This window comes from Ovis canadensis, chromosome 7 (genome assembly GCF_042477335.2).
Source record: "Ovis canadensis isolate MfBH-ARS-UI-01 breed Bighorn chromosome 7, ARS-UI_OviCan_v2, whole genome shotgun sequence".
NCBI lineage: Eukaryota > Metazoa > Chordata > Mammalia > Artiodactyla > Bovidae > Ovis > Ovis canadensis.
In genome coordinates, this window is record NC_091251.1 from 93,019,986 (window position 1) to 93,036,495 (window position 16,510).

Sequence of the window (16,510 nt, forward strand, 5' to 3'; positions counted from 1 at the left end):
GTGCTAGCTTTCTATCTCAACCGGGCATACTTTTTCAGTATGAGCCAAAGCCGCCTTCAAACCTAGGACAAAGGAAAAAAAAAAAACATCGTAGCAAATACAATATGAACTTCATATGGATGTCTTCCCCTTTTCACTCTGATTCATTTCTTGTATTGATCATGTACTTACTGATAATTTTTTTCTGTCTACAGAAATCGTGAGATCTTGGAAAATGTGTTAGCTGTCATCTTGGCTATTCTTGTGGCTTTCTTGGGATCCATTCTTCTTATACAAGGCTTCTTCAGAGATATCTGGGTCTTCCAGTTCTGCCTGGTGATAGCCAGCTGTCAGTACTCACTGCTTAAGGTACCAGCATCTCTCTTCTCTTCAGACTTTGGCATAATCGCTGTGTTAAAAGGCAAAAGGTTTTGTATCATTCATTGAATTACATTAAGAATATAACTTTTAGATTTATTTTCCTTGGATGTTTACATTAGATTGGGTAAGGAACAAAAGGGACATATAAACTTAAAAAAAATGATATGTGAATTAAACTTTTTTTTGTATTAAATATTTGGGCACTTATTAAAAGAAAGAGGTTGTGGTTTTGTTTTTTTTTTTTTTTTTTGGCATCACCTCCTGGGGTCGCAGAGTTGGAGACGACTGAGCGACTGAACTGAACTGAACATGGTTTGTGGAATCTTAGTTCCCTGACTAGGAATTTAACCCAGACCCCAGCAGTGAAATTACCAAGTCCGAACCACTGAACTGCCAGGGAATTTCCAAGAATTTGAGTTTTTGAAATTAATTTCTTTTTAATTTATCAATATTAACCCTCCTAATCTCATATTTTAAGTGTTCTATTATGTAGGTGAAATTTGTTAAAATCCATCATTGGTAGATAAAGTAATGTCAAAACTAGCATATTTATTCTTTGACAACACCAAGAGCACATGATTGGCATCCCTTTGCTTTTGTTCAAAGAGTGGCTCTGAAATACCAATTTTAAACTTTCCATAAATGGGAGAATTAAATACCAAAATTTTTACCCTCCATGCAACCTCACTGTGCACGGGTAACACGAACTGTTTTCTTCCCTTTCTTAGCCAGCTCTGTTTATTTGCCTGGTACACACTAACATGCAGAACCCTATCCCATCCCGAGAACTATTTGTTTAGTTCTGTTTACACCATCAGCTACCCTTGCTTTCTTCTCTCTCCATTTATAGACCTCTAGAGTAAGCCACCTGTGTCAAGTGCTCTGTTTCCTCAAGGCCCATCCATACGTTTTTCCTCGTCGCAGTTCTGAGATCACAGTCCTTGTGCGCTAATAATCTCTAGTTGCCAACCCTGTGGTCTTAGCCTTCGTTCTCTGTGAGTGCTGCTCCGTTTTTATGTTTTCCTTCTTGTTGATCTGTGATCTTATACTACCCTCGTGATCATCTGACTTTTCAAGTAACTTTGTTTTTCTTTGTTGATGCCCCTTTGTTCTTTTGACCGCTTCTTAATTTACGAGAATTTGCTAGGGTTTTATTTGGCCCTCTTTCCCGTTTGCACTTCTTGCCAATGAAGTCATCCTCTTTTATTGCCACTCTTATATACTTGCATATAAATCATGTCCACAATTTTTGTTTCAGTCCTCACCTTTCTCCTAAGCGTTAGTCCTGTATATCTAAGAGGAAGCTGGGCGTATTCTGAGAAGGGCGCACCATCGTCTTCTGATGTTTTCCTCTCCCAGTTCTTTTGCTTTTGATCCTAGTCTGTACCTGTGTGTACTCAGTTGTGTCTCACTCTTTGCGACCCCATGGACTGTCACCCACCAGGCTCCTCTGTCCATGGGATTCTGCAGGCAAGAATACTAGAGTGGATTGCCATTTCCTCCTCTAGGATTTGGTAGTAGTATACCAACCCAAATCTTAGAGCCTCTGCTCCTTCCTTCTTGACCTTTAATTAATAACATTATCTGAAGTCTCTCTGATTAAATTTGGTGATTTCTGTGTTAAAATTTCTGGACTTTGTCCTTTTTGTTTCAGTTCCCGTTAAACCATCCCTTTATTGCCTTAAACCATTTGAATTCATTCCCTGGACTCAGTGTTTCTAACCCTGTTAATTTTGTCCACTGCTTAATATGGTTAGATATGGAAAAGGCAAAAGATAAGTGAGATTTTTTTAAGTATTTCAGATTTTTAAAATCAGCTTGACTACAAGAATAGTAATATCATAAACAGAAATAAGAAAGGCAGGAACAGAGCTTTAGGAGGATAAACATTCAAGTTGAGTTTAAAGAGACCAGACGAGGGCTATGTGCCAAACTCTCTGATCTTAGTCCAGTGTTGAATTACAGGATGGCAATAGACTATCCTAGTGAAGTTCTTTGGTATGCTATTGAAAATGAACTCCAACTCGGGAGAAAAGTCATCATTTGGGAGGTAACTGCATAATACCTTTTGAACATTTTTATAGAAAATTGATGGTCTCTTAGAAGGATATAACTTATTTGAGTTTGATGTGAAAATGCATCATATAAAATGTATACTTGATACAACTGCCATTGAATTGTTTAGTAAGCTTGAGTTTGGGGCATAACTGGAATCCTCTTTATAAGCTCACTCATGCTGCTGCTAAGTCGCTTCAGTCGTGTCTGACTCTGTGCGACCCCATAGACGGCAGCCCACCAGGCTCTCCCATCCCTGGGATTCTCCAGGCAAGGGCACTGGAGTGGGTTGCCATTTCCTTTTCCAGTGCTGCTGCTGCTGCTGCTGCTGCTGCTAAGTCGCTTCAGTCGTGTCCGACTCTGTGCAACCCCATAGACGGCAGCCCACCGGGCTCCCCAGTCCCTGGGATTCTCCAGGCAAGAACACTGGAGTAGGTTGCCATTTCCTTCTCCAATGCATGAAAGTGAAAAGTGAAAGTGAAGTTGCTCAGTCGTGTCCAACTCTTCGTGACCCCATGGATTGCAGCCTACCAGGCTCCTCCGTCCATGGGATTTTCCAGGCAAGAGTACTGGAGTGGGGTGCCATCGCCTTCTCCGAAGCTCACTCATAGTTTATGCATTTCCTGAATGGAGTGATGTTGTCATAAGAAAGCATTCTGCCTTAATTGTACTTAGATGTTGTAATGTGCCAAGCAGTAAGATGGATCTATCAGCTGTTATATGCCATTTCAGAAACATAATAAGGTTAGGCGTTAGGAAAGATTTGAGTGGAGCTGGTGTTTCATCTTCTGTTGATGCTTCAGCAGAATTAATGACCTACAGGTCATGACTTAGCTATGCAATATTCACTTAAAATTATTTCACGTATTTTGGAAGTTAATGTAAAATTCCCAGGTCTTCAATAATATAATCTATCTTTCTGTTTCTTTTTTAGAGTGTTCAACCAGATTCTTCTTCTCCTAGACATGTAAGTCACTCTGATATACCTACAACTTGTGATTCCTTGACATTCCTCAGAAACCATTTTTTTGGTCATATGTCAGATTGAATTAAGATTTGTGGTAGTATTTTCTCATTGACAGAAGAAACTCCATGATTGTGCATTTGTTCTTTGTAGTCTCCTTTAATCTAGAGCAGTTCCTCAGTATTTGACACAGTATTGACGTTTTTAATGGATACAGGCTAGTTATTTTATACACGACCTTCAATTGGACTTTGTCTGATATTTCTTATTAGATACAGGCTGTGCTTTTTTGGTAGAAATAGTACAAAAGCAATGTGTTCTCAGTGTATCATATAAGGAAGCTCATAATAACTGATTTATGCTTTTACTGGTGATAACTGATCTTTTGTCTAAGGGTAGTATCTGCAGTGTTTTTCAAACTCCGCAGTGTTAACATTCAGGGCTGGATAATTGTTTGTTGAAAGTTGGGGGTGGGGAAGCTCTGTCCTATACATTGTAAGATGTTTAGCATTATCTCTGACTTCTACCCACTAGATGCCAATAGCATACTCACTCTAGTTGGGACAACCACAGTGTCTGCAGACTTTACCAGATGTCCCCTGGAGGGTGAAGTCTCCCCTGACCCCCTGCCCGCCCCCACCCCTTGAGAACCAATACTCTAATCTTACCATTTTTCTCTTGCAGTCAATAACTATATAGGAGACACTTGAGATTGTGTATATGTCCTGTTGCTCTGCACATCTCCACCGACTTGTTTTTAATATCTGTTGATGTTTCTTGGCTGAATCAGTTATTATTTCTTGGTGACCAAACAGTGATTTTTTAGGTCCATGTTCCCTTCTATATTTATTAGTTGACTTCTTTTTGTAAGTAAGAACTTTCCCTTTTCTTGTATTGTTGTGGTTTCACGGACTCTTACTTTATTAAATGGACCATAATGTTACTATCATTACTTTTGATGATCAAATTGTCCCTGATTTGACCATTGAGAACCCATCAGCTGCCTTCCTTGTCCTTTTGACATACCTTTATCATTTTAAAAGTGTTTTCTTCATTTGGAGCACAGTAATTTGTTCCAGGCTCATCTTATACTTTCCCCGTCTTAGCCTTGAACCAACTTTTTCTCTGTGGATCCTTGGATCCTTTTAGTGAGTATTGTTATCTGTAACCTAAGATCAGTTTGCTAGTAATCTTTATTACTAGAATATCATTGCTTCTAGGTCCTCTCAGTGGATAAAACTAGAAAAATATATGTATACACATATACTCACACATTTATTCTTCATCTGTCTGCATTATTAAAAATAATAAGTTCATAGTGATACTTAATTTCAATTGATATCCTAAAGTTTATTCTGTTCTTCCTCCTTTCCATATTTGTAATTCCCTTCTGCCACAGTCAGAAACGTGACTTCACATGGAAACATTTTGAATCTTAAGGATATAAGCCATCAAAGATCTCAGTAGCTAGTTGTGACTCTTCAAATTAACTAACCTGACTTCTTCTTAATGTCATTTTCAGGGTCATAATCGTATCATTGCCTACAGTAGACCAGTTTATTTCTGTTTATGCTGTGGTCTTATTTGGCTCTTGGATTATGGTAGCAGAAACCTAACGACAACCAAGTTCAAATTATATGGAATAACTTTCACCAATCCTCTGGTGCTTATATCAGCCAGGGATTTAGTTATAGGTGAGTCATCTTAAGGTATTGTAGGTCTTAACATTATTTGTATACAATCCATTCACTGATCTTTAAAAATAGTTTTAGTGGGCTTATTTTGGTATTTATTGCCATCCTCTCAGTAAGGAACGAAAAAACTATAGGGCATTAGGAATGAAAAAACATGATGAGCAAATAGAGCTGATGGAATGAGAGATTTCCCTTGGATCTTCATCTTAGGTTCCTATTATGTGAAACTAAATTGTTCATAGTTGGAAAGATTATTTAATACTCAGGCAGTTATGTAGAGAAATAATTTAAAATGGTAACTTTAAGAAATTTGCTTAGTAGTTTCAAGCAATTGTAAGAAACTTGCTTAGTAATCTGTGTTAATTTGGGGATGGGTGTGACATGCTATTTTTAACTTGCTTTTCTTTCCTTCTATAGTGTTTACACTCTGTTTCCCAATAGTATTTTTCATTGGTCTCCTGCCTCAGGTGAATACATTTGTAATGTACCTTTGTGAACAATTGGATATTCATATCTTTGGTGGTAATGGTGAGTACTTCCTTATAAAAATTAAGTTTAAAGTATTACTTTTACAGATCATTAAACAATAAACTGACCATTAAGTTGCTTTTTCAGTTTTTACTTTAGAATTGAAATTAGAAAGAAAAGGCACTATTTAATAATTAAAGATTGAACAGGAATTAGTTTGTAGATAGGAAAAAAATAGTCAAGTTTGCTACTTTAGTGAAAGATCCAGGAATAATGGAGATGATTTGTAACAAGTGTTAAAATACTGTTACCTTAAAGTTACAGTGAGTTACATGGAACTTTATAGACTTATGTAATATTTATAAAAGATCAAATAGTTTGAGCTCTGATATGTGGCATTATATTTACATTTTGAACTAGTGTATGCATTTGATATTCTATATTTAGTTTCAGAGCTTTGTTTCATTTTTAGAATCAGTTCAGTTCAGTCGCTCAGTCATGTCCAACTCTTTGCGACCCCATGGACTACAGCATGCCAGATCTCCCTATCCATCACCAATTCCCAGAGTTTACTCACGTTCATCATGTCCATTGAGTCGATGATGCCATCCAACCATCTCATCCTCTGTTGTCCCCTTCTCCTCCTGCTTTCAATCTTTCCCAGAATCAGGGTCTTTTCCAACAAGTCATTTTGTATCAGGCAGCCAAAGTATTGGAGTTTCAGCTTCAGCATCAGTCCTTCCAATGAATATTCAGGACTGATCTCCTTTAGGATGGACTGGTTGGATCTCCTTGCTGTCCAAGGGACTCTCAAGAGTCTTCTCCAACACCACAGTTCAGAAGCATCAATTCTTCAGTGCTCAGCTTTCTTTATAGTCCAACTCTCACATCTATACATGACTAATGGAAGAACCATAGCTTTGATTAGACGGACTTTTGTTGGCAAAGTAATGTCTCCGGTTTTTAATATGCTCTCTAGGTTGGTCATAACTTTTGTTCCAAGGAGCAAGCGTCATTTAATTTCATGGCTGCAGTCACCATCTGCAGTGATTTTGGAGCCCCCCAAAATAAAGTCTGCTACTATTTCCACTGTTTCCCCATCTATTTCCCATGAAGTGATGGGACCAGATGCCATGATCTTAATTTTCAGAAAGTTTGAGTTTTAAGCCAACTTTTTCACTCTCCTCTTTCACTTTCATCAAGAGGCTCTTTAGTTCTTCTTTATGCCATAAGGGTGGTGTCATCTGCATATCTGAGGTTATTGATATTTTTCCCAGCAATCTTGATTCTAGCTTGTGCTTCCTCCAGTTCAGCATTTCTGATGATGTACTGTGCATATAAGTTAAATAATTAGGGGGACAATATACAGCCTTGAGTACTTCTTTCCTGAATAGGAACCAGTCTGTTGGTCCATGTTTCATTCTAAATGTTGGTGCTTGACCCGCATATAGACTTCTCAGGAGGCAGGTCAGGCGGTCTGGTATTCCCGTCTCTGGAAGAATTTTCCACAGTTTGTTGTGATCCACACAGTCAAAGGCTTTGGCATAGTCAATAAAGCAAAAGTGGGACACCTAAACCAGAATGCTTTTACATTTTACTAAAGAGGATTTTTAGAAATGTCTCTGCTTTTAGAGTAGAATATATGGATATGAATTGATACCATTAGAAATGTTTTCCCCTGTTGTATGTACATTTTATTTTCAAAATAAGTAAGACCATACCAAAATTACTCTGGAATAATGTTCTGCAGAAATTGAAAATAACACTTTGGTCTGTGGTTAGCTGAGGTTAAAATATACCCTTATTTAGTTTAACCATCCAACATTTTACTGAGAGATGAGTGTACAGCTAGGAAAAAAAGTATGAAAGGGAAAGAAATTACTGACCTTTGTTCATCACATTTTGCTGTCCTTATCTCCCAAGTACAGCATTGAAATTATCTCTACTGATAAAGTTTTGATATTATAGTTTAAATTTGAAATAGAAACAAAGCTTTTTCTATGTTGCTGTGTATCTAGAGCACTTTTAATGTTTTGAAATTTTGAAGGAGCATGAATTAAGAACAGTTGGTGTTCAGCACAGCTTAATGGTTATAAAGCAGTTTCAGTATTTAGGGGGCTATTATAGGTGCTATATTAATCTATGGAGAAGGCTTAGTGTAGATAATTTATAATAGTGGGCATCATCATAATTTATAAACTTGTACGAGGTATAAGCTTTTTAATATCTCCTAAAGAAAAATTTTTCTTGTAGTTTTTTTTTAAGGTCACCATATAAAATTACTGTTGAAGTCTGTTATCTTAGGCATCCTTTCTTCCTTATTAGTAATCCCATTGGATCTGTTTTTTTGTTGTTAGTAATTAGTCAGATCTATACTTTTTGTGAGAATTAATTAACTGATTGCAGGAATATAAATTTACTTCTGTGGGTAGCAGAAGTTGTGTTTACATAGACAGACTAACATCTTTTAGTGAAAATACATTTCTAGTTTCTTTTGAGGCTCTTTGAACTTAATATTTTCCCAAACTTTTATAAATAATAAGGTACATTCTTGAAGTACAATATAGGTATAATTTTTTCTACTGTAGATAAATATAGTAGTAAAATAGAATAAAATTTTAAAGATTTTTATTACTTTATTACTTCCAAGGTGAATATATTTTACCTTGTATCAGAAATTGCCTGTAGTAAACCTTTATCATTTCAAAATTTTTGAAAGGACCGGATAAAGAAACCCAATTTTTATGAAGTAAGCAAGTAGATACTTAATTATACTCAGTATCATGCCATTTTAAATACTTTTCAGTGACTTTTTTATGTAAGTTTCTTCCGTCCACTTACATGCTTGTGAGTGTTGATTTCTGTCTCTCTTTCCTGTCTAGCCACCACAAGCCTGCTTGCAGCACTTTACAGTTTCGTCTGTAGTATCGTGGCAGTAGCCTTACTGTATGGATTATGTTATGGGGCCTTAAAGGTGAGCATTACATGTAGTATGTTTTGTCATTAAGGCTGCTTTTCTATTGATATATGAAGATTGTTTTAAATTGACTAATTACTTTTTTCCTGGTATGTCTTCAGTATTAATTTCCATGGTCTTCATATGTTGAGCATTATTCTTATTTTCATTTAGCTTGAATTTGAGAGCAATTTTATAGTTTATTAAAAGAAAATTCTGTGCAGTAATAATAGGTTAATATTAGAAGCAGATTATTAAAAACTAAGCTGGTCTAGGATAGAGGTGGGGCATGGTGATAACAGAATATAAAATTAATTTTAGATTTTTACTTAAGAATATGTGTAACTACTCTTCATATCAAGATTTTTTTCAAACTTAGAGAATAAGTTCAAGTACTGCAATTTAAGATTCAGTCTAGTAAAAATTAATGCACTGAAATTTAATGTCATTATTGGTTTAGAAGAATTCGATGAGCCCTATTAGCTCCATTTTTAAGTAATTGTCTCCAAATTATAAGTAAAAATTTTAGGTTTCTCATAAACAATTCTTAATATTCTTTTTAATGATTAATACAAGATAAACAGAGAATAATAGGGTTGAAAGGGTTGTGAGAAGGGGCTTATAGCATCCTTCCTTGATTCATGTACTCAGTAGCATTTACTGTGCTTACTATGTGCCTAGTTCTGTGCTAAGTACCATTTTCTGCTTTTAAGTTGCCAGTATGTTAACTGTGGTTAACAAGTTAACTGATGCTCTTAACTGAGGGTGAATAGAGGGGATGAAGGCTGTGAAAACAGAGTATGACAGGTATATGAACTAAGACATTATCCTCTTCAATCTAAAGGGATTAGAGAAGATTTTCCAAGGGAGTGGTTTTTTACCAAAATTTGAAGGACAGTAGGAATTAGCTAGTTGAAACACGGGGTGAAGAACCATCGAGTTGTAAAGAAAGTGTGTTGTGTACAGGAAACAGCAAATAATTTGGAATTGCTGGAAATTTGGGTACATGAGGAAAGATGGCCTACAGTAAGGCTGGAAAGGTAAGCAACGACTGGATTTTGAAATATCTTTTGTCCTGAACGTATTGGGTGGAGATGGAAGACCATCAGAATAATTTGAGGTAAGGCAAGGAAATGATCAGTGTTGCATTTTAGAAAGATTACTTGGTCCCCAGTGTGAAATATAAGCAGGTAGGATCAGAAGCAGGGAGTCACTTGTGCTGCCACCTTAAAATGATAACGGCCTTCATGAAAGCTGGGCTCAGTGAAGATACTTGGGAACTCAGTGGTTAAAAGAAAAAAGCCCAAGTAGGGTCTGGGAGGACTCCTAGGTGGGTGCTGGTTTGAACAGCTGATTACATGCTGATACTAATGCACATGAGTGGAAGTATCTGAGTTTCCTGCGGAAGGGGATTGTTTACATTTAGACACTTCTGTTTGTTGGCATTAATGGGGTACCCAGGGGTACATAGCAGGTAGTTATTTGTGGTAATGATGGAAAGATTTAGAATTCATCAGCAAATTAAAGTATAAGAAAAAGATTGCAACCCTGGGTTGGCAGGAGAAAATGGACACAGATAGAACCCTGGGAAATGCCAGTATTTAAGCAGTGAATATTAAGCCGTGAATGAAACAAAATCCAACAAAGGAAACTTCAGAGGGAGTACAACGTGAAAAAATTTTTATTTAATTTGGCAGTTAATAGGATAATGGTGACTTGAGCAAAATAGCTTTTTTTTGGTATTTTGGCTGAGGAAACTAGCTAGAATTAATAGAAATTTAGGTTTGAATTGATATTAAGGAAACATTTTCTACTCTGTAGAATATAGTTGAGAAGCCTGTGTACATGAGGCAATTGTTTCCTGGGTTTTGTTTTCTAAGAAAGATCTGAGGCTTGATTGCATTTAAAAGGGGAGGTAGGAAATGGAGCAGAGAGGGAGATGCTTGATGATGGCCCAGGAAAGAGCTAGAGGTGATGAATGAGATCCAAATCCAAGCTCTCCCAGGTACACCATCTAAACCATCCTGGTATAAAGGTTTCAGATCTGTGTTTGGAGAATATGTTTTGGAAAATGGGTCATTATTTGGAAATTGCAGCCATAGAAGTTAACAGTGCAGTAAGTTTTCTAATTTTCCAAAAGCCAGTTTAACTGTAATTATGTAGCAGAAGAGCAGCAGTTGTAAAGCTGCCAGCTAGTACCTTGTGTCCTAAGACAGGCAGGGAGATATATTTTTTTCCTTCTTTCTTGGCCATGGCATTTTATACCAGACTATTTTAGTTTTAGATGTTCCCCATTGTAATAGAATAAAAAATGTGCAGATTTGGTTATGTAAATGAGTAAAGATTATATACAAAGATTTTATCATAGCAGTGTTTATAACAGCACAAGCTGTAAATGACCCAATATTTGTCATTTGTGGCTAGTTAAATTAATTATGGTATAGCCCCACAATGGTATACCATACAATCATGAAAATGAATAAAAATAGATTTCTCTGTGCAAATGTGAGATTTCCAAGACGTATTATTTTTCTTTTTTTCCAAGCTGTATTGACATGTAGTTGACAAATAAAAATTAAGATATTTAAAGTGTATGTGATGATGATTTGATATACATTTAAATTGTGAAAGAACTCCCCCCATTAAGTTAACACATTTATCACCTCAAATATTTAGTTTTTTTTCCCATGGGTAAGAATGTTTAAGTTTACTCTCTTAGCAAACTTCAGTTCTGCAATACAGTGTTATCAACTATCACTGTGTTACTTATTAGCTTCTCAGACCTTATTCATCTTTTAATTTTTTATTAAGGTATAATTGACAAATAACATTAGTTTCAATATTTATGTATATTGCAAAATGAGACCACAATAAATCTAATTAATATCTGTCTCCATGTGTTAGTTGCTCAGTCATGTCCAACTCTTTGCAATTGCATGGACTGTAGCCCATCAAGCTCCTCTGTCCATGGGATTCTCCAGGCAAGAATACTGGAGTGGGTCGCCATTTCCTTCTCCAGGGGATCTTCCCGACGCAGGGATTGAACCTGGGTCTCCTGCATTGCAGGCAGATTCTTTACTGTCTGAGCCACCGGGGAAGCCACTATAGATAATTACAAATATTTTTCCTTATGGAGAGAACCTTTAAGATCCTGTCCTCTTAGCAACTTTCACATACGCAATGCAATATCATTAACTCTGTACTTACTACCTTTTAGTACTTATTTATCTTAAAACTGGAAGTTTGTGCCTTTTGACCCTCTTTATCCATTTTGACCACACCTTACCTAAATTCTGTTTTATAACTCTTTCACCAACCTTTCCCTGTTTCCCCTACCTCCCAGTCCCTGGCAAGCACTTTTCTATTCTCTGTTTCTATGAGTTAATTTTTTTCCCCTTTTTATGATTCCGCGTATAAATGGTAAGATGCAGTATTTGTGAATCTCTGTGGCTTATTTCCCTTAGTATATTGCCCTCCAGTTTCATCCATGTTTTTGCAATTAACAAGATTTCCTTTTATTTAGGTTGAATAATATTCCTGTGTGTGTGTGTGTGTGTTAATACAAAGGAAAACAATATGCCAAAAAATAAATGTTCCCTTTGTGCCTTTATTTAAAAACACACCTGATAACTTATATATATATAGAGCATTTATGGAAGAATACACAAGAAATTGATCATAGAAGTTACTTTTGGACAGTTAGATTCATTGAGGAACTTTATTGCATATCTTTAGGAATGGTTCAATTTTTTTAATCTATTCACTGATACAGACATTTATTAGATTGATAAAAAAGTAATTGTGGTTTTGGACCATGAATTTTAAATCATTGTAAATAGACTTGACCACATGTTTATTAATCAGGATAGGATCCATGACAATCAACCCATTTTTGCCAATGAGAAATAAGTTTGTTTATTCCTGTAGCATAAAAACCCATGCTTCAGGATTTGATGAACTCGTGGAAAGCATTTTCTGCCTCCTGCTGTTTGTGGAAGTGATTTCCTTGCAAAAAGTTGTGGAGATGCTGGAGGAAGTGGTAGTCGGTGAGAGGTCAGTTGAATATGGCACATGAGGCAAAACTCTGTAGCCCAATTCGTTCAACTTTTGAGGTTTGGTAGTGCAGCGTGCAGTCAGGCATTGTCATGGAGAAGAATCGGGCCTGTTCTGTTGAACAGTGTGGGCTGCTGGCATTGCAGTTTTCAGTGCATCTTATCAATTTGCTGAGCATACTTCTCAGATGTAGTGGTTTCACCAGAATTCAGAAAGCTCTAGTGGACCAGATGGGCAGCAGACCACCAAACAGTTACACAGTGCCCATGACCTTTTTGATGCAAGTCTGGCTTTGGAAAGTGCTTTGGAGTTTCTTCTTGGTCTAGCCACTGAGCTAGTCATCACTGGTTGTCGTATAAAATCTACTTTTCTTCACACATCCTAATCCAATCAAGAAGTGTTTTGTTGTTGCATAGAATAAGAATATGACACTTCAAAACAGTAACTTTTCAAAAAATTTTCAGTCGGCTCATGAGGCACCCACTTATCCAGCTTTTTCATCTTTCCAGTTTGCCTCAAATGGTGAACAACCATAGAATGGTTGATGTTGAAGTTCTGCAGTAACTTCTCGTGTATTTTTAAGAGGATCAGTTTCAATGATCCTCTCAATTGGTTGTTGTCAAATTCCGATGGCCGACCATTAACGCTCCTCATCTTCAAAACTTTCGTCTCCTTTGCAAAACTTCTTGAACCACCACTGCACACTGTACATTGGTTACCAGTTCTTGGACCAAATGCGTTGTTGTTGCAAGTGGTCTCTGCTGCTTTACAACCCATTTAGAACTCAAATTTTAAAATTGCTCACATTTACCTTTTATCTAGCACCATTTCTAAAGTAAATGTAAATAGCAGGTAATAAGTCATTAGCAAAAAACATAAGCAAGAAATGCACATAAAAATAATGTATAACATAATTTAAGAATGTGTTTAAGAATGTATCCCAATATCAAACAGCAAAGTTCAACAATGCAAAACCATAATTACTTTTGCACCAACCTAATGAACCGTGAACTTCCAGATGTTCAAGCTGGTTTTAGAAAAAGCAGAGGAACCAGAGATCAAATTGTCAATATCCACTGGATCATTGAAAAAGCAGGAGAGTTCCAGAAAAACATCTATTTCTGCTTTATTGACTATGTCAAAGCCTTTGACTGTATGGATCACAATCAGTTCAGTTCAGTCGCTCAGTTGTGTCTGACTCTCTGCAACCCCATGAATCACAGCACGCCAGGCCTCCCTGTCCATCACCAACTCCCGGAGTTCACTCAGACTCACGTCCATCGATGCCATCCAGCCATCTCATCCTCTGTCGTCCCCTTCTCCTCCTGCCTCCAATCCCTCCCAGCATCAGAGTCTTTTCCAATGAGTCAACTCTTCGCATGAGGTGGCCAAAGTACTGGAGTTTCAGCTTTAGCATCATTCCTTCCAAAGAAATCCCAGGGCTGATCTCCTTCAGAATGGACTGGTTGGATCTCCTTGCAGTCCAAGGGACTCTCAAAGTCTTCTCCAACACCATGGTTCAAAAGCATCAATTCTTCGGCACTCAGCCTTCTTCACAGTCCAACTCTCACATCCATACCTGACCGCTGGAAAAACCATAGCCTTGACTAGATGGACCTTAGTCGGCAAAGTAATGTCTCTGCTTTTGAAATGTTATCTAGGTTGGTCATAACTTTTCTTCCAAGGAGTAAGCGTCTTTTAATTTCATGGCTACAGTCACCATCTGCAGTGATTTTGGAGCCCCCAAAAATAAAGTCTTGACACTGTTTCCCCATCTATTTCCCATGAAGTGATGGGACCAGAAGCCATGATCTTTGTTTTCTGAATGTTGAGTTTTAAGCCAACTTTTTCACTCCTCACAAGAAACTGTGGAAAACTCTGAAAGAAATGGGAATACCAGACCACCTCACGTGCCTCTTGAGAAACCTGTATACAGGTCAGGAAGCAGCAGTTAGAACTAGACATGGAACAACAGACTGGTTCCAAATAGGAAAAGGAGTATATTTTCCTTGTAAGTTAAGTCAGGTCGCTCAGTTGTGTCCGACTCTTTGCGACCCCATGGACTGTAGCCCACCAGGCTCCTCCGTCCATGGGATTCTCCAGGCAAGAATACTGGAGTGGGTTGCCATTTCCTTCTCCAGGGGATCTTCCCGACCCAGGGATCGAACCCAGGTCTCCTGTATTAGAGGCAGACGATTTAACCTCTGAGCCAAGGCTGTGTATTGTCACCCTGCTTATTTAACTTATATGCAGAGTACATCATGAAAAATGCTGAGCTAGATGAAGCACAAGCTGGAATCAAGATTGCCAAGAGAAATACCAGTAACCTCATATATGCAGATGACACTACCCTTATGGCAGAAAGTGAAGAACTAAATAGCCTCTTGATGAAAATGAAAGAGGAGAGTGAAAAAGTTGGCTTAAAACTCAACTAAGATCAGAAAACTAAGATCATGACTAAGATCATGACATCTGGTCGCGTCACTTCCTGGCAAATAGATGGGGAAATAGTGAAAACAGTAGCTGACTTTATTTTTTGGGGCTCCAAGATCACTGCAGATGGTGATTGCAGCCATTGAAATTAAAAGACGCTTACTCCTTGGAAGAAAAGTTACAACCAACCTAGAAAGCAGAGATGCTACTTTGCCAACAAAGGTACATCTAGTCAAAGCTGTGGTTTTTCCAGTGGTCATGTATGAATGTGAGAGTTGGACTATAAAGAAAGCTAAGTGATGAAGAATGATGCTTTTGAACTGTGGTGTTAGAGAAGACTCTTGAGAGTCCCTTGGACTGCAAGGAGATCCAACCAGTCCATCCTAAAGGAGATCAGTCCTGAGTGTTCATTGGAAGGACTGATATTGAATCTGAAACTCTAATACTTTGGCCACCTGATGCGAAGAGCTGACTCATTTGAAAAGACCCTGACACTGGGAAAGATTGATCGCAGGAGGAGAAGGGGATGACAGAGGATGAGATGGTTGGATGGCATCACTGACTCAATGGACATGCGTTTGGGTAAACTCCAGGAGTTGGGGATGGACAGGGAGGCCTGGAGTGCTGCGGTTCATGGGGTCTCAAAGAGTCGAACACGACTGAGCGACCAAACTGAACACATCTATTAGAAATTCTGGCTTCTGATTTTTTTGTTTACGTTTTTTCCTGTGAACTTTAAAGCTCATTAAAAGTTTACAGTTTTCCTCTAAGACAGCTTTATTACTTACTGTTACATACATACTTCCTACATCTTTAGATATTTTTAAAGAGATTGCTAGAACGTGGGCCATTGTTTACTGAAGTAAAAGCATTTAGACCCAGTACAGCGTGTAGAACAAATTCAGCTCTTAATCTTTTAATCATCATATTTCATGATTCAGAATTATTAATGTAAATAAAATAAGTCATTTTGAGACCAATTTAAGGATGCTTTTCTTTTGTCTGAGAGAAATAAAAAGTATTGTCAAGCGTTTGTTAAATAATACTTGTTTTGAGGCAGAATTTATACACAATGGATCTTAAGTACACAGTTGGACAGGTTTTGACGAATCATGTACCTGTGTGATATACACCCCTAGTGAGATATAAAATAGTTTCTCACCATCAGAAGGTTCCCTCTGGTTCGTTCCCAGTCACTTTTCTTGTAGGTTTTGTACCCCTTTTTCCCTTCCTCAGAGTTACCACTTTCAGTTCTTTGAGCTGATTCTTTAGGTGTTTGCCTCTGTATCTCTAAGTAACTAATTTATACTTCTTATAATTTGTCAAGTTTTAGGCATTAGCCATGGGCTGCACATTATGGAAGCTGTAGGCTTAACTTTGTTTTCCCTCTCTCCCCACATTTCTATTAGACAGTCTTCCTTGTCTCCCTCATACACCTGATGCTAATGCTGTTCTTACATACATTTCATTTTCTCCTCTATTTTGTTGCCTTATGTATTTATCTCTCTTTCATTCTGAAACTCTTCA

General features: G+C 37.5%; 1 protein-coding gene across 5 annotated transcripts in view; it reads left to right on the forward strand.

Annotated features, from left to right (window-relative positions):
* PCNX1 (pecanex 1) overlaps window positions 1-16,510 on the forward strand; it is a 190,092-nt gene that overhangs the window by 104,360 nt on the left and 69,222 nt on the right. For all 5 annotated transcript variants that reach the window (XM_069596912.1, XM_069596914.1, XM_069596913.1 and 2 more), the window contains 5 exons: window positions 195-348; window positions 3,350-3,382; window positions 4,902-5,073; window positions 5,491-5,601; window positions 8,424-8,515. In XM_069596912.1, coding sequence (XP_069453013.1) covers window positions 195-348; window positions 3,350-3,382; window positions 4,902-5,073; window positions 5,491-5,601; window positions 8,424-8,515 — 562 coding nt within the window. The remainder of the gene's footprint in view (window positions 1-194; window positions 349-3,349; window positions 3,383-4,901; window positions 5,074-5,490; window positions 5,602-8,423; window positions 8,516-16,510) is intronic.